At 41.4% G+C, this 19,211-nt stretch overlaps 1 protein-coding gene across 2 annotated transcripts in view; it reads right to left on the bottom strand.

Annotated features, from left to right (window-relative positions):
* Nucleotides 1–1,158: 1,158 nt before the first annotated feature.
* The window catches only part of LARP4B (La ribonucleoprotein 4B), an 83,485-nt gene continuing 65,432 nt past the window's right edge, over nucleotides 1,159–19,211 (bottom strand). The window contains exons 14-18 of one of the 2 annotated variants that reach the window (XM_019498663.2): nucleotides 11,212–11,376; nucleotides 7,854–8,018; nucleotides 7,546–7,670; nucleotides 6,738–6,846; nucleotides 1,159–5,121 (exon numbers count right to left, since the gene is read on the bottom strand). In XM_019498663.2, the coding sequence (XP_019354208.2) occupies nucleotides 4,840–5,121; nucleotides 6,738–6,846; nucleotides 7,546–7,670; nucleotides 7,854–8,018; nucleotides 11,212–11,376 (846 nt within the window). In that variant the 3' untranslated portion in view covers nucleotides 1,159–4,839. The remainder of the gene's footprint in view (nucleotides 5,122–6,737; nucleotides 6,847–7,545; nucleotides 7,671–7,853; nucleotides 8,019–11,211; nucleotides 11,377–19,211) is intronic. The other variant, XM_006259238.4, reaches the window with a different exon arrangement.

The raw sequence follows: 19,211 nt of genomic DNA, 5'->3' as shown, positions 1-19,211 counted from the left end.
GAGCAGGGGGCTGGACTAGAGGGACCTCGTGAGGTCCCTTCCAGGCCTCTTTTCCTATGATCCTAAACAAGGGCATGCCACACCACCAGCATCAGGCAGTTGCCATTAACCATAACCAGGCCCGTCAGCAGTGTTAAGATGTGTTGATTACATACCGAGGTTTTCTGACAGATCCCTACAGTTTAAAAATTCAAATCAGAAATTGGCTAAATTAGCACTCCCAACATTTTTCTCTGTTGCTCCTAGTGGTAGTAAAAAAGAGTGTAGACCATAGCTACTGTACATTTAAAGAAAATGCAACACAAGTTAATACATATTCTGGTATCCATGGAGACAGACTTTAGTGCTATACCAACTTAACACTGTACATGCCAAGACTTACTGTGCATGCCCAGAATTTTTTTGCAACATTAAATTGCTCCTTTAAACTAGTATATACAAAACATAACCATCACAATGTGCTGAACAAGTAATCTACAATTTTACAAGGGTTTCTAGCTGAGGGCCAGAGCATCCTGAAATACTTTTTTTTCCCCATTTAATAAAATAACCACATGTAATTGAGGAAGTGGCTTAAAATACTTTAGATTTTAAAGTCAGGCAACCGGGGCACAAAGTTTCAGCCTCAAACAAAGGCAGACAAGGTTCCTTGGGTGAATTTGATATCTTTTATTAGACCAACCCAAATAGTTGGAGAGAAGTTATTAAGCAAGCTTTCGGGTTCAAAAACCCTTCATTAGGCTAAGGAAGTTTCAGCAGTTGGTGTGTGCTCTTCCTGGATGGAAGCCTCAAATTTTTTTTTGGTTGATTTTTTTTTTTTTTTTTAGTGGACTCATAATGCCTAAAAGGCATTGCAATGAAAAACAAACATTCATATAAAGATTAACCTACAACAGGGAAAACACATTGCATTGATCATCTGGAACATTGCAATCCTTCCTCATTTTTATAGTTCTAGAGAAATATTGACTACGAGTAAAACTTGATTTGTAAAAGCTTCTATTTTCACTGAGGGATTTCTATAGGAAAAGTATCCATTGTATAAAGCAAGTTTGAACCAAGGCAATCTCTACAAACGCAAGCAAGGACAGAAAGTACTGAAAGACACTGCTGAAGAAAGGTTTAATTAAAAAAAAAAAAAAAAAAAATCAAGAAGAATTCAACAGTGCCTAATCTTTATTTTTCATAACCTACATATTTTTTTTTTCAAATTAGACAGTTTTACATTGTATGACACAAAAGGAAACTTAAATTACCAATAGTTTACATGTAAGCTTGATTCCAGTCTTAATGGAAGAAGTAGAACAAAACAAAAACCCTCAAGAAAGCTTCCATATTACACTATTTCGTGAATTGGCAGCTGTTAGGTCTCCTTCGAAGTCTTCGATTGTCTGCTGCTATTAGTGTAATAGGTTACAAAGCACATAAAAATCCCTAACCATAGCTAGCTGAAGGAGATACAGAGATAGGTATGCACCATTACAGTCAGCTGTTGCTTGTGATACACTGCATCACGCTCACAAACTAGGGCCCTTTCTATGCCAACTGCTGAAGTCTTCAAAAGATAATGCAGCAACGTAAAACATTTGCCACGGTTCACAGATTTCGAAGTGACAAACTGAAGTCATGGTGGGGAGAGCTCTGAAATGAAATTAATGTTAAGTCTTAAAAGCAACCTTTGTGTTTTAAATGCATTCCTGGAACAGTCTCAGTTCCTGTAGTAACTTTTTTATACTTCCAAAGGAAAAGCACCACCACACAATCCTACAAGTTAAAATGCCAATTTTAATTACTGTGCTTCTGAACTTGGAACTCAGATGCTGTTTTTGGGGAAGATTTTCTCTTTTAAACTTTTAAAAAGCCACATTTTAATATCTATATGTACCATAGCAACAGTCTGCATGCAACATCACAACTCTCTACTCCGAAAGCTCCATTTTGTCATTGAGTGAAAAAAAATCTCAAAGTAAATGTAATAAGGATAAGTTTCTGTATATTACACAGCTATTTGGCGTGGTTTTTTTTTTTTTTTTAATTTCTAAAAGCTACAAAACCACATCAGAGCAAGGTTTAAACTTTTGATGCAACAGACTGTTGCTGGGTAAGCAGTAATTACAGTGTATTGACCTAGTACAAATGGCAGCAGAGTACATTAGAACAGCACAACACATCCTGCTGGTCTCAATATATTGCCTCATGTACCATTTGGCTATCATGGTTAGCTGTACACTGTTGCTGTAAGGGACCATTTTTCATTGTTTGCAGCTGTTAAGCTTTACAACTTTCAGCAGACAAACGAAATGAATCCTACAGCTGGCCTAAACCACATACAAGTCTAGCTGCCATTTTCACTGCCCAATGGGGAAAGGATAAGCATATTAAAATCCAATGACAGAACTGGCTTAGCAGTTTGGTGATGTTCGCTGTTATCAGAGTCCTATCTCCTCCCACAGCATTCAAAGTGTGCTTTTTAACAGAAGAACAAAGAGAGCCAAGCTTGCCCATTTTAACCAATTCTGCAACATGCAGCAGGCCGCATCTAACAGGTCAATTAACTAGCAGCAGATACCGCATCAAAACTGCCAGGAAATAACTGTGACAGACAGTTATCGTATCTCTAGGTAAGCTCTGAAATTTTTGAGACATGGTCAAATAAGCTTCAGGGCCCATTTTCCCGTGGCAGTCTGAACTACTATCCTAATTTTAAACAACCCAATAATAAATTTGAGTTCAACTGCCCACCTGCCAGACTTTAGTATTTACATTATGTTACAGAACACATTTGTATTGGTTAAAATGCACACTTTTAGAGAGAGACTTATGAAAACAATTGAGGGCTTTTAAATAAGACTTTTCTTTCCATTTCCCTTTTGCAGTGAAGAGGCAGAGTCAGTTCAGCACACCAGAATAAAATAAAAAGAAACAGAAAAAACAACAAATTAAAGTAATATTCAAACCACAACATTTAGTTTATCTACATCCAGCTCAACAGCAACATTTATAATATCAATAATTTTTATCAGATTTTTTTCTTTAGGGTACCTTTTTATATGTTCTGATTATTTACAACTGTACAAGCAAAGCACACACTTCCAAGTGCACATATTTAATACAGTATTGACTATTTGCATTTACAGATTTTTCAACAATCTGAAAAAGATCAACTGTTTAAGATCTTTAAGGTATATTACAAAAACTGCTGCTATTTCCTGTACTACAGTATGTTTACCCAGTAAGACCAGTGACAATAGAGACATACTGTAACTGAGTAATTCTGTATTCCACTCATGCTGACCCTTAACGGGGCCAGACCTCATTAACTCTAAGCTGTCTTGTACAAAAGTTAAGGCAAAGTCATTTTCAAGTTTAAATAAAATTCAAGTCTTTAAATATTGGATGGAAATAATTCTTAAAAAATCAGTTGTTTAAATAAACATTTTTGTGGAATAAACTGAACTGTTATAGTTAGCAGGAAAGAGTTTTGTCTGAACTGCCTGCTAAACACTTAAAGAAAAACTTTAGGCATTTTAAAACAAAAAAATAATTTTTATTCAACCTTATTAGAAACTTGCTAATTTAGTGCATCCTTGTCCTTCAGAAAGCGCATCACTTCTAGAGTAGTAAGTGTGAGAAACCTCATCCCAGAGGTAAATAGCAGGGACCTCTTCCTCCACTGCACAAAACAAACACCCATCATCTCACAGCTCGAACAATTTAAATCCATATGCCAATGCTTGTAGTTACAGGAAGACGTCAACTCTAGGCTGACTGAGGTGTGAACTCTTTCAAAGAGCACTTGGGGCAGAATTTTAAAATGTCTACACAGAGCACAGGGGTAACCAGAACGTGCAGTGGTGACTATTCACTTCCTCCCTCTCAGGGCCAAGTTATGGTTATCACAAGAAGGCTACTGTGCTTTCTTGTGTTAACATCCACTAGCAGGCTTCACCACTATATAAAGCTCATGGCCTTCATTCTCTTCTATTCACAATGTGCTTTGTATTTGTAACTTGTATAGTATTCATTTCATTCTGGAGTGAGAAGCTGGTTACTTGCTTGCAGTCTATCAAAACTTAAATATTTTAGAAAACCTTTGCGGTGCAGGAGTTCTGGTTATTTTTTTTGTTCAAAACACCAAAAAAATTAATTTTTTTAAAAACGCTAGAATCAACTGTATTAGTTCAACCTAAAAAATACAGGTTTATTTGCTGACACTTGATACAGCAGCCCAATAAAAAAAATCCTCAAGGTCAGAGTATACTATTTTGTAAAATGTACTTGTTTTTTCTTGCACTCTGTACACTAGCTGCCATCAGTCTTTTGGACATTTTAGAGATATGTATTTGCAGATCAGTTGATTAAAAAAAATTGCAGCAGCACAGTTCTGCTTAATAGTTTAGAAAAAAAAACTCACTATATAGAGCTTGTATACACAGCCACTTCAGAGGCTTAATAAAAAAAGTTGATTTTTCAGATAAACATTTTACATCTTGGAAAAAAAAAAAAAATCAGAGTAAGCCTCAACTCCAGTTAAGCACCAACCTAAGTAAGGTTTAGATTACTATCTCAGGGGGTGGGGGGAGGAAAGGGGGAGAAGGGAAGTGAACGTTTGCTCCAGGGGGAAATTCACAGAAAAGAGGAGGTGGGGGGGAAAAAAACAAAACAAAAAAAACCCAAACAAACAACCCAACCAAAAACCCAAAACCAGCTTGCAGGCATCTTATATGCCTAATTCCACTGCAAGCTCCTAACCAGCAGCTCATTCTCTGTACTCTGAGTGGGAACATGGGTTTAATTTGTGGGAAGCAGACCTCTTTTCAACCCTCCCAAGCATCAGCTTCACTGAGGAGATTTTGGAGGGGTATTCTGTTCTTTATTTAAACGTTTGCCAATGGCTGGAGGGGGTGATCGGCGTCCTGACTGTCTCCGCTGGTCTTTGGGTTGTCCAGGATTTGACTTTGCAGGAGGGGGTTCCCTGGTTTTCTCTATTGTTTCTGTGGGCTTTCTGTCATCTTTCCCACAGGCTACAGTGTTTGGCTTCTGCTCTTTCTGGGGTTGCAATGCAGGTGGATCCTTAGTAGTTCTCTGGCAAATCTCTGCATAACTAGGTTTTCGTAATTCCTGTGAGATTTAAGGTAAACAAAAAAACCTGCTGTTAAATCAGTATAGGAAGAACTGGATGATTTGTCTCCCTCCCCAAAACAGGGCAAACACTTTCATAAACTTAAAAAAAAAAATCTCAACTAACAGTCAGTCAATTAAATCAATTCTGCACAATGAAAGATACAACTATAGGGACTGCTTAGCCTAGGGGTCAGCAATGTTTTTGGCCAGAGTGCCAAGAACATCCCAACCTCCGCCCATGCCCTGACCTGGCGTGCCAGAAGCAGGCAAGCCTTGAGGGATCCGATCCTCGTGGCTGGTAGCAGCTGCACACGTGCACCTCTGGGTGGATGGTAGGGAGGGGCCCCTTTCCTGCTGTGTGCCCCAACATGTGCATGCACCTGCTGCCACCATGGACCAGAGCCCAGTGCAGCTGTCTGCAGCCAGCCCTGCCTGCTGCAGCTACCCAGAGCCTGGGTTGGCTTTTGCAGGCAGCCAGGAGGCTGCAAACAGCTGTACAGTGCTCCACAGCCCTGACACTGGCTCTGTGCCTGTGGCAGCTGCACATGCACCTCTGGCTGCACAGGTGGGAAGAGGCTTAGAACAGTGCAACCTTGGCAACTCCCTTGTCATCTGCCAAAGTGTGTGTGCAGCTGCCACCACTTTGGAACCAGTGCTGGGCCTGTGGAGCCCAGCACAGATATTGCAGCTCTTGGCTGCTTGCCACAGCTGGCCCAAGCTTTGGGCAGTTGCAGCAGGCAGGCTGCAAACAGCTGCACTGGGCTCCGTAGCCCAGGCAATGGTTCTGTGGTGGCAGCAGCAACTGCAAGTGTACCTCTGGGCAGATGACAGGGGAACAGGTAGGACTGCACTGCCACAGGTCCCTTCCCAACTCTGCCCCTCAAGACACGTGCGCAGTCATGAAGCCAGTGCTGGGGCTGCGGAGCCCTGTGTAGCTGTTGGCAGCCTCCCAGCTGCAGCCAGCCTGGGCTTTGGGCAGCTGCTGCCTGTCAGAGCCCGGGCTGCTTGCAGCAGGGCTTGTAGTCACCTGCTGCGAGCAGCCCAGGGTCTGTGGCTGGCAGCAGCTGCCCAGAACCTGGGCTGGTCTGGCATGCCGAGAAAAACAGCCTGGCATGCCATGCATGCTGGGGGCCATCAAACTCTGGTTTAGCCCATCCCACACGTGAAGTACAAGTAGCTTCAAGCAAAAGTGAAGAAGCTGCATGCGGTAGAGTACCAAGTTTATCTCCTAAATGGAATGAGTTCCCACTCAGGCTCCTTCTGAACTTGAATAAAACAATAGGCTAGTTTTCTGAAATTTGATTAACAAAGGTGTTGGTTAACACTCAAACAATCTTCTCTGGTATTTCCTACTTAGGACAGAGATATCAAGAGCAGAGAGAATTTAGAGGATATGCATGAATAGCTCTCTTCCACTTTTGCAGGAATTTATATAGTTATATCATGCAAGTAATGAGACAAGACCCGAGGCAAGCTAAAGAATGCCGAGCTCATGTAAGTACCAAGCACAATGGGACTGCTATGGAATTAAGTACTTCTAAACACTAAATGAAATTAAATACTCCTAAATGGATCACATATAAAACAAAAAGTTAGCTAGTGAGATCACTTACTATGGCAGCCCCGTTGACTTGTACTGATTTACATGCAGTACTGAGCGTGGTAGAAAGCCTTTCCACGTTCTGCGTGTCTCTCTGCTGCTTATCCACAACCTTGGAGTCACTGCAAGGCACATATCAAAGCATGAATCTCATGAAAAGCAGAAATCAATCTTCATTTGAAACTTTACAACCAAGATATGATCAGAAACTGCATGTAAGAAGTTTGTGATTTTGAGTACACGAAAATTACAGCTACAAATAAACTAACTGCTGACTGCAACCAAGGCTGGGTTGTTCAAAATGTTAAATCACTATAAAAATCATCCAGATTTAACTCAGTTTAAAACAATCTAAAATAAGAAATCATTAAAGTCTAATAAAATTTGCAGTTGGCAACCATACACTTTGTGATCTATTCCCCGTACTCAAACATTTTCAAATATAAATCCAATTGTCAAGTTTCAAACAACGCAGGTATGAACACTATCTATGTAATAAGCCAATTTCAAGCACTATAAACCCAGCACACTGTATTCCTTCAATAAGTTCTTAAGTGTAAGCTGGTTCAGCAGCCTTTTAGCTAGATTTGCCAATACTGAGAACCAAGACTAGGCAGTATATTAGTGTCCTAAAGGGTTCATTTCCCAGTTTACAGAGTTTTACCACCACACAGATGTCTTCTGTTACATGTATACTGTGAGACATGGAATACAGCAATTTCAACCACCGATCAAGGTGTTCCACCTAACCTCTTGATGATGGAAAAGGCAATTTCTTGACTCAGAGCAGAATCATTATAGCCATATAATTAAATCCTTACTCAGGAGACTGGGAGGGGGAAGGAGACCGTTCAAGTGTCCCAGGTGGAGCAGAAGAAACTGGCAACAATGGCTCTCGAGGAATTCCTGATGGGATAGTGTTTGTACTTGCATCCACATTAAGGTTCTAAAGAAAAAATGAATGTTTAGGACAGAGGTGTTAGGATGGTCTTTATTCTTTGCAATACTTACTTGAAAAAGGAATAAAACTGGTAAGTTGTTTACATATTCATTTATAGCGAGTAGGGCTCAGAATTTAGGGTAAATGTGTTTGATGGGATTGAGCATCAAAGTAAGTAGAAGTACTTACTATGCAGCAGTCTGAAATGCTTACTTCCCGAAAGGAGCTTTCTGTGGGCTCTGTCCCAAGAAGCCTGAGCCTGAACCTTAGCTGTTCAAGTTTGCTTTCCCAGTTCTTCATAAGGCACTTGGATGACAGGGGGTCACTTCCAACCCACAAATTCCGCATCTGGCTCTGGAACCAAATGAGGCTTCAGCTTTCTAGCTATTTATTCAAAGCCATGGTGACTTTTTAAATCCAGGAGATTTTTCCTTATGAACTACTGAGATTTGCAGGAACAGATCTTAACAAAACATCTTACAGACCTCTGATACTTCCAAGACCTTTCTAAAGAGGTAGCTCAGCCTTTAGATAAGCGTCCAATATAAATCCTGTCTCATGCTTATGTGAAGTAAACAGGGCAAAGAGGATACTTTACAGCTTTTTACTGCCCAAAAGACTGGACCTTTCCCTCTTGGGTTTTGTTCCAGAGAATCTGGGTTTAGTATATGAGCACTTGGTAAACTAATTATTTTAAAAACACACCCTATAACCAGCTCTAACAGTGCCACCAAGTTTGATATGCTCATCAGCACATCAAATGAAAGCTTGGTTCTTTGACAATGCTGGCAAGCAGAGGGGAAGCGAGGGGAACACAGCAGACTCCCCTTGTCCTTCCAACTGACAGTGATAAAGGAGGCTCCTAGAGTGGGCAGGTGCAGGGGAAGGGACCTGTAATGTTAATGAGGGATAGAAAAAAAAGGTGTCAGTCACAATGTGTACAATATATATTAAGCAAAATCAGAGGGTGTGGACATGTTACACACCCTCAGCAGTAAGTTTACTTGGCAAGTAGCAGACACACAACCAGCACTGCCCAGCTTAACTGGCTGAGGCAGACGTGTAGGACTGAGGCAGGTCACTGAGTAGCAGAAGAGCTGGTTTGCCCCAAGCTACCAGGAGTAAAACTGACAATGGCTGCAGGTCTATGACATGACATGCACTGGAGTTACTTTATTCACAGTAAACTTACTTCTGACTTGCTTAGAAGGAATGTTTGAATGGAGAATAGCATTTCTTCCAGAATAAATGCTGTGCGCCAGGTGTCCTCCCTATTTGTCCTCCCAAGTGGCCACATCATGGTGTCCATACCTTGAGATCTTGGATTTTATTTTTGTTGAAACTGAGGAGCAGCTTTGCCATGCAAGCAGTTGAGTGCTTAGAAGTGAAGCAGAGCAGACACAACTCTGCACACAACCAAGTGTCTTGAAGGCTTGAAAATGCAGTGTGCAGAGCACTCTGGCCCCAAACTAGTAAAGCACTTGTGCCCATGCTTTAAGTATGAGAATAGTCTCAACTAATGCACACACATTAAGTGCTGTGCTGGCCTTGTGCCAGAGAACTCAGCACTTTGTATGACTCAGGACTAAAATTTCACGGTCAAAGACTGAATGATTAACATCTGCATAGCTTCCCAGCTATTTTTAGAGAGGAAGTATTGTGTTTTGATGAGGAAAAAAAAAACTGGAAGTCTGGGTTCTATTCTTGCTTTTTTTCTACTGACTTCTGCAGTCTGTATAAAGTCAGCCTCTGTGCACCTGTTCATCCATCTGTGTAACAAATGCAATAATACTTGCGTACTTCAGGGGAGTGCTGTGAATCTTGGAAATATGCAATGGGATCTTGAGATGCCAGCCAGCACGATCTACAGACAGCTCCCTTTCAACTCAAGGCCCCTTGCCCACATCCTAAAGAAGGTGGAACACCTATTTGGGAGCTGATTAATGCATCCTCGGGGTGTCAGTTGGGAACAGCATGCAAAGCCCTTGTTTTCAGAGGAAGGGCCTGTAGACATCGATGATTCCAAATCAGAAAAAGGAAGTCAGAATTTAAGACACTTCCCACCACTGTGGCAGTACACTGTATTGTCAAAGGATCACCAGGGGAGTGTAGGCTTGTTCCAGCTACAATATAAAACATGCAACATAGCTGCCAGATTAGGAAAAATGGCCTGTGGCTCTACCAACTAAAGCTTGGTATTACAGCTTAAGATCATAGAAATCATTTGTAGGGCAAGCATGGAAGCTAAAAAACACTTTACAGAATGGAGTTAACACGGGTAAAAATATTCTAATATCTGGGCCAGGATCCTCAGCTAAGGTAAAAATACCCAAAGCACACTTAGGAAAAATAAAGAGAGACTGCATACAAAGGTGGCTTATAGCTTACTTTTGTACTGCACTGTCGAGAGCTGCTCCCACCTCAAGTGTTAAGAAAAACCTTAAGGCTATTTTAACTTACAGTGATGTCCTTACAAGCTACCAAATATACAACCAGGTTCACTATGGAATAGACTGCCGTAACTACACCCTCTCTCCAGCCACAACTCCTTTCCCACCCCCATCCTTGATATACTAACAATGCAGAGAATCCCCGACACAAGCATCTCTAACTCAAGGGGATAGTCCTTGCACTGCAGGACACAACTATGCCTGGAGTCAAGTAGGCCAGTTTTACAGCCAACATTGTTTTGAATTATAGCACAACTATCTACTACATCACCAAATTTGTTATTATGGACCAACTATGACAATGTTGGTACAGTTTTGACAAGCTTACACAAACATATTAAAGTTTAGCAGGGGGGACTAATAGTGAGTTGCACAGCCCAGCTTGCAACAAGGAAAGTTTTATCATTCTTGATGGAGGATAAACTGGGGCCTGCAGATGGTAGAGGGAACAAAGTTCTAATTAAGGATGAAATCTGAGCAGCCTGCATCCGTTTTGAACTGCATCTCTATGGCTTGAAGGCAGTGGTTGCCAAGTCATTCTGACCTATTTTTACATTCTTCAGTGATGTAAAACTGCTCTTGGATCTGAATGGTGCAACAACATGCAACTCTTTCCAACTGAAAAGCCCAGCAGATTGAGATTTTCAAGGCTCTTTCTTCACGTTCCAGTACATTTTTACCTTTCCAATACCTTTTACCTACTAGGAGCTGTTTCATACATGCTTAAAAAAACAACTGATTTTCAACCAGAAAAGCAAATCAATACACTCAGTTCTATTAAAAACAAAAACCTTATGTAACCAGGAAACCACATCAGTAACAGCCAATTAAGATGAGTTAGGCTGATTCATACAGAGTCCACAATTTTGAAGTTGCCCTCCAGCAAGAATGGGCACTCCTGCCAAGGGGAACAGCAAGGATAATGGTGACGACACCAGTTACACATGAACTGACTTATACATTTGATGGGCATTTCCTATGTAAAAAAACACAGAAGTTTTGCTTAAATCATGTTGTCATTGCATAAAAACTGAACCTGAAGCAAGAGGCATGCAATCCACTTCTGGTGGCAAAGTAGTAAACTCAAAACTACTCACTCTTTCTTTTGATGTTCCTATTATCACACTGGAGAGTCTGTTTTCAAACAGGTCTTCGGTCTTTAAATTGCCAGCAGCCCCAGGTAATGGAGGAAAGCTGGACAATCCCAGTTCAAAACTAGGAGACGGAGGCTTTGGAGGTGGCGGAGACTGTGTTTGACCTCTCTACAATAGAATTGTGGCATATAGTGAAATTACTACGAGACCACAGGAAGGTAAATCAGAGGACTCAAACATTGAACATTATTGGTTTGGTGCAAAATTATCAAGCCCTAAAATAGCAGGGGTCAGAGCCTTGTGTTGTTATTCTCAACTGGCTCTCTCAAAACATGCAACTCCTTTGATTAAAATCTGTGCTGCCACTGTGGAACAGATCTTGTACACCAATGCAAGCTTCATCATTTTAAATATGCAAGTATAGCTAAGCAAGTATTCTCCATACATGAAACCAGTTGCACTGAAACAGCTTCTCCATTTCACAAAAGGACAGAAGTTGTTCCAGGTATAGATCATATTTTGCAGTTGTAACCAACTATGATGACACTAGTGGTTGTCCTAGTACAATTATTTTGAGAGACAAAAAACACATTCCCATCCAAAACCGATACAGGTACGAAATCTGTGCGTACAGCAGATTATTTTGAAAACCGTAACTGCTCATTTACAGACATACATATGCATCTCATGCTGCATAGTACTTCCTATAGTAACCGAGTATTTTTACTGAGCTGAATACAAAATAAAATAAGGTTTAGGGCACAACATGTTCTCTTTCTCTCCTGAGTTAAAAGTCAGCTTTTAAATGATGTCGTGTGCATTGTAAGCTAACTGGCGTACTGCAGTGACAGGCCAAAAGCAGGTGTGATGGGGTATCAACATGCTTTCTCCTGCCACCACTTTGAAAAGTACATAGATCACAATCTGAAAATGACTTCCCAGATAACAGTAGCAACAGCATATACAAGCTGCATTTCTAAAACACACCTAAACAGTATATTACAGAAATTATAACATACACAGGTTATTACAGAAAACACTTCCTCAGAAACTTGTCCATAGCTTCAGTTAGAGGCAAGGCTTAGGGTATAAACCTAGGGCAAACTGTATGCTGCCTACTGCATTAAGATGATTGCAATGTGCACCTGAATGAGAGAGAGAAACAAGAAGGCTCTGCATTGATCTGTGGGCATCTGAAAGCTCAACCAACTGTATCCAGGGGAGGGTTTCCATTGCCAGGGCAGGGTTAGACTGCTTTTAGGGATTATGTCATGCATTTGCACCTTTTTCCTCTCAAACTAGAAGAGCCCGACTTGCCTCAGGTTAACCTGTGGCAAATGCATCTGTAGTCCAAGACAGACAGAAGTTACCCCATGGTACAAAGGTAAGAGCTAGACAAGGTAACAATTAGGAGTAAGGATTTGTGTGCGAGTGCAATTGTTTTTATGAGCTTTCAACTGAACTAAAATCTACGATTCTATGCTGTAATCCTGCCTTGCAAACAAGGAAATAGCTTTTTCATAACTGCAATGACGCCAGCATAAGAAGAGGAACTAATGTATTTAGATCTTTTTCAGGACTGGATCTGAGACTTGCTCCCAAAAGGTGACACACTCCATAAAGGAAGTCAATTCCTGTTAATTGTTTAAAGTATGACTGTCAATTCACTCTTGTGAACATGGTGCCTCCTGCCACTGAGTTGAGAACACTAATAGCCACCAAGATTAGGGACACTCATCCATGGTCCTTTCCTCTGCGTTAAGGGAGAAGTACAAAGGGGGCTGGTTCCAACTACTCCTCCATCCCTTCCCTAATGTGGGAATTCTTTATCAGAGACTCCAAACTGGGGTGGGTGTGTAGCAGATTAGAAAATTTAGATGCAACACTTCAAGAATAACAGCTTCTCTATCACCTGATTCATGGGCAATTACTCCAGTACAAGGCTGTCAGAAGATGGGCTGGGGATTTCTAGGTGAACAGAAGACTGAAACTGCCAAAAGCAGCATTAGGTTTGGATGACAGGTCAGAAGCATTAGAGATCACAATTATGCTCTTTTCCATGACAACCGAGCAAGGGACAAGTTTTTGCTTTAAGTGCATGCAGAGCATCAATCTACAACCTTGCAAGTTTTATTAAAAGATGAGATACTGCTTTCATTTTGGCTGGATACTTTTTGATATATTCAGATGAATGAATTTCAAGTGAGCCATAATAAGGTACAGAAAACAGAGAAATACAAGCCACTAAACGTGTCTGGTTGAGATGGAATCAAAGATGATTTCAGATGGGAAATGAGGATAAGGACACCAATGAAATCTCACTTCTCCTATGAGGAGTTTAGAGGACTGGGCATCTGGTCCGAGACATCTGGTTGAGAATATGAAATACCCTCTTCCCAGGTGTATGATATAGATGACAAAATGACAAACAGGTCAAGTGAAACAAAGCTATGAAAGCTATGAAACAAAGTTAACTCCAAAGTGAAAGAGCATGTAGCTCTAGAAGTAGTCACAGCACAAACAAGTACAGCACCAATTCATTAATATACATTGTTTGGCTTTTAGTATAGTAGTTCACTTTAAGTGCTTCCTAATCAGAGACCATTTTGAAAGGGTCAGACAGGAAGTAGATAGCTTGTCATGGCCTACAAGCCACTTCCACTTGGAGTCATAAAAGGGACAATAAACCAGGGGGCTCTCTCACTCAGTACCTAGACAACCTACTGAATTGGTTTGAGCACGAGGGCCCAACATCTAATATTTCTTGAAAATACATCCTAAAGAACAAAGTGCTGATAGGGGTTTAAAAAAAAAAAAAATCTTATCAAGGGAAACAAGACTAAAGACACTTGGTCGCAGGAAGGCATTGGCAGAAGGGTCACCATTATAGGATGGAGATACCCAAGGTACGATACAAACATACAGGTTAGTTGTTTAAAAAACCCCAACCCCCACCAAAAAACAAACAAAAAAAACCCAAACTAAAGTCCCCTTCTTGAATGCCTTCTTCCAACTGCTAAATAAAAACGTTTCAGGAGTCTTGCTACTCACTATGATTGTTCACAGGACCTTCACAGAGAGAAACAGAGCTGCCTCAAACAGACTGAGCTGCAGGGTCCTAAGCAGCTGGTGTATATGGGGCACACACCAAAGTCCTAGGAGTCAAAGCCTCAATATCCTACCCTGAGGCAAGGTAAAGGGGAAGAGACCCAAAACTTGAAGTAGATGCTTTATAATGAAGAGAGGCATACGTGCAGTTGGCTCCTAACTAGGAAAGTTAGAGACCAAGATTTTCTTAGCACAGCTACGAACATAAAGCAATTGCTAGTGGAGAGCTCAAGCTGAGGATAAAAAAAAAAAAAATAAAAAAAAATCACAACCCTGACAAAACTTGAACTCTCTCAAAGTTTAAAGCAATAGACAGTAATTGTTTTTCACTAGATCTATCAGAGTTCCCAAGAACGCTTTCACCAAGTATGTGAGCGATCTGACTTCTGGAACGGCTAACCCAAGATGAATCAGGTTTGGGTAGAAAGCAGGGTTGTGTATTTGATCGGTCAGATAAAGTTTGGTCAATTGACCAGTTAAATAGGAGTCCAAAAAAAAAAAAAAGTTGCCAATATGTCCAAATAGTATACAGAAAAAGCACAAGTTTTCCATTAAGAAATGTGTCAAACAATAAAAAAAAAAAATCATATTTCTGTCACGAAAATGACAGAAAAAAATGCAGTTCCCCCCCCTATAAAATTATTATAATCTTTGGCCAGTCAAAAAAAAAGAGTCAATTAACAATAAGTCCTTCTTTATGTATGTAGGAAACAGGAGGAAAACAAATGAGAGTGTGGAGCTATTGCTTAACAACTCAGGAGAGATGGTTACTGACACTCAGGAGAAAGCTGAGCTCCTGAATTACTAGTTTGCTGCGGTATTTCACCAGGCCAAGGGAGAAATCATGCCAGACAGGGTACAGAATGAGCAGGGCAAGAAAGACTGCCTTCCTACTGTTGCCGTAGAGCAGGTGTGTGATCAATTAAAGAAATTAGACATATATAAGTCAGTAGAACTGGATGAACTCTACCCAGGAGTGCTGAAGAAGCTAGCCGAAGTCATTGTGGAGCCCCTGGCAAAACTGTTCCAAAATTCATGGTGCTCTAGAGAGGTCTCTGAGGACTGGCAGAGGGCCAGTGTTGTGCCCATCTTCAAAGAAGGGGAGGAGGGAGGATCCAGAGAACTACAGACCAATTAGCCTAACTTCTTTCCCAAGGAAAAATCCTGGAAAAATTCATTAAGGGAGTCTATGTACAACAGGCTTGCAGAAAGTAGGATTCTGAATGACAGCCAGCTTGGCTTCGTCATGGGCAGGTCTTGTCTTACCAACCTCATCTCCTTTTATGATCAGGTAACTCGCCACCTGGGTAAGAGAGGAGGTTGACATTGTATACCTTGACTTCCAAAAAGCCTTTGATCCGGTATCCCACTATGTTCTTGCGAAAAAATTGGAGGATTGTGGGCTTAACTACGTGGCAGTTAGGTGGGTACAAAGCTGCCTGTGGGATAGGACCCAGAGTCCTAATGAACAGATCTATCATCCTGGCAAGAAGAGGCCAGTGGTGTCCCACAGGGGTTGGTGCTTGATCCAGTACATTTCAACATCTTTATCAATGATTTGGATGTGGGAGTGAAGAGCTCACTGGCCAAGTTCACGGATGACACCAGGTTATGGGGAGGCATGGTCACGCTTGAAGATACAGGTGGACCTAGACAGGCTGGCAAGTTGGGCAAGTCGGAACCAGATGAAGTTCAGCACTGAGAAATGTAAAGTGCTCCACCTGGGGATGAACAGCCCCCTACACACCTACATGTTTCGCGGGGCCAAACTGACCGGCACTACGAATGAAAGGCAACTTGGGGTAATAACAGACCACAGTATGAATATGAGCCAGCAGTGCGATGCTGTTGCCAGCTGGGCAAATAATATTCCAGCATGCATCAATTGATGCATTTCCAGCAAAACCAAGGAAGTGATTCTTCTGCTCTACTTGGCATTGGTGAGACCCCAACTGGAGTACTGCGTTCAGTTCTGGGCATCACACTTTAACAAGGACATGGTAAAAATTGAGAGACTCCAGAGAAGAGCCACCCATATGATGAGAGAATTGCACAGCAAGCCATACGAGGAAAGGCTGAGGGACCTGGGACTCTTCACCCTGAAAAAAAGAAGGCTGAGAAGGGACTTGGTAGCAGTTTACCACTACATCAGGCAAGTACATCAAGGGCTCTGCAAACAACTGTTCACCAGGATACCCTTGGGGAAAGCCAGGAGTAATGGCCACAAACTCCTGGAAGACCGTTTCAGACTTAAATATAGGAAAAACTTCTTCACAGTGAGCATGTCCAGACTGTGGAATAAGCTCCTTCCAGAGGTGGTGCAATCACCTACCCTGGAAGTCTTTAACAGGAGACTGGACAGTCACCTGGCTGGGGCCACCTGACCCCAGCTGTCTTTCTTGCTTGGTGCAGGGGGGCTAGACCTGATGATTTTCCAAGGTCCCTTCTAGCCTTACAATCTATGAATATCTGACCAGTCAACTGACTGGCTTGCCAACCTTAATAGAAACACTTATTACAAGCTGACAACAAAAAATGTAAGTTAGAAAGAAATGCTAACAACAGAATTCAGATGTTAGAAGAATGAGTTGCCAACATCCTATTAAGAGCCGGTGTTTTCAATAGACCATTTGAACCAATTGGCGAACATCACAACTAACAGAATAAGATATCAGGTGAATTCCAAATTCAAGGTCAAGAACGGGAAATTTGCAAACAGCTACTTTGTCTGATCCAGAAGCAGAGGTGGCAACAAGGGGAGCTCTTCTGTAGTAGAGATAGAGCTGATATTTACTCCTTTGCATAACAAACTGCCAGCTTCAGACCCAACGGATACTCATGCTCTTCCAAAATAGAAAAAGAAAACACGTTCAACAAGTTCACCAGAAGATGGTGTCTTTGGGACTGAAATCTAGTATTGATCAAAAGATGAAAGCTTAGACAACAGCTTTCAATTCTAGAAATCTGACATTGAGCTTTCATCTTCCATAGATTTTTGCCAGCCTTGAATAATCAAAAGGCTGACATCCAAGTCAATGATTTGGTAATGTCCCTCATAAGCAGGGTGACATAGGAATTTCCTGATAGGCATGAGTTACCTTTGCTTAAATGCAACTCAAATGACCCAGGATGCAAAAGGCTAGGCTCTAAGTATCAAGTAAGTGTCTCCTTTGTTACCTGCCTTACAGAAGCCACAGATGTAGCATGAATATAGGTACCAAGTAAAATGTTTAGAAACTAAATGTGTGGACTACAGTTTAGATACACACATAAATGCTCTGACATCCAAGACAAATGAAGTCTGGATTCCAGTGTATATGTTTGCCTTGGAAAGCAAGCATACGTGGAACTCGTGGTTCTGACAGTGTAACAGAGCTGAAGTTTATCCTGTGAAAACACAGTATCGTGGCAAGATCATACAATAAACATTTCCACGTACCGTGTGGCTGACAACTATGGCAAAGTACAAGGAATTGGGGCTCTTAATCTCAATTGATAATCTCGAATTTACAAAAGGGAATGGTCTCCCTCCAGGACATTACTTCAACATTTTGCTCAAGAACAAGGAGAGCATTTGAAACATCTATACTCAAGACAAATCTCCTGCTACTCACAAGCAGATGAAAGCAGAACAAGATCATCCTGGATCTCTAGCACCATGTATTTCAGGACCAAGGCAGAGATGCAGTAAAAGGGCCCAATACAAACAGAAATGAGAGCAATACTGCCAAAAGTATGTAGCCCTAGTAGTGGTCAGAGAGTTTGTTTTTTTTAAATGTACTTATTTAAAATATTCCTCTCTGGAAGCTTGGAAGACACCAAAATGCACTTGACTGTGCATATACAAAACAATGAAATAAATCTTACGTCTCAGTATTAGTGGATGACTATTTCAAAAGCATTCTTTGCGGCCTTTCTTCAGAAACAAAGCACTGACACTAGTGACTGAAAACAGACCTCCAAACAAAAAGAGCCTTGGACTGTTTCAAGGTGGAGGCACCAGATCTAAAGTTTTAACCATTTTCACAAATAAGTGGTGCACTACAGAATGAGACCTGGGTAATGCAATTACCTCAGTGTGAATATAAGAACTGATGGGAAGACGTTAGTACAAAGGTACTCATTCAGAAATCTCTAATAGAGTAAGTACATGAGGGCTTTGGAGCTGACAAAGGCTGAGTCCTACTGGGGTTTCGTGTCCAAAATGGCAGAGAAACCAATGCTATGCAACCTTTACAGGCAGTGGCCAAAAGCCAGTGCAAGTGTTAATGACAAAGTTAAGCCTACATGCAATAAAGGACTGACCCACTGACAATGCAGGTAGCACAACATCTAATATTTGGACCTGGCCCTCGGATAGGAATCCAGAAGCCAGAATTAGGCAATACAGCTGTCTGTGCAGTGCTTAAGAGGAATTAAGTGCCTTGGAGTGGCAAATCCAAGATGTTCACATGCTGAATGGAGCTAGCCAATAGGGAACAGAGGACTGGGGCATGTTTTATACCTTGATCCTTTCCAGAACTGAACTGTCTGCTTGAGAGCTGCAGACCAGTACCTCTATCCACTTTGGATCCAGAGCCCAAATCCCTTCCTAAAAGAAACACTTGCATATATTTTCTTCTAAGAAAGGAGAGACCATGCTCAGGTTTTTAGAATTGGGCTGGTAGTGATGCTCTTCACTTTTTAAATGCTAGTTTAAGCTTTAGAGCACTCTCCCAGAAACAGGGAAAGTGGGTTTCAGACCCTACCAGCTGGGTCACCCTTGCAGAAGAGTACCTTAAATCAATCTTTCCACTGAAGCTATCCACTACTGTGCAAAGAATGAAAGATTAAGGGAACCAGGGAGCATACATTACTATAGCCTAGTACTGAGCTAGGAGGATAGAAGGGAGTCC

Source organism: Alligator mississippiensis, chromosome 5, assembly GCF_030867095.1.
Source record: "Alligator mississippiensis isolate rAllMis1 chromosome 5, rAllMis1, whole genome shotgun sequence".
NCBI lineage: Eukaryota > Metazoa > Chordata > Crocodylia > Alligatoridae > Alligator > Alligator mississippiensis.
Note: the sequence above shows the minus strand (reverse complement) of the source record. Positions and strands in the feature narration are given on the sequence as shown.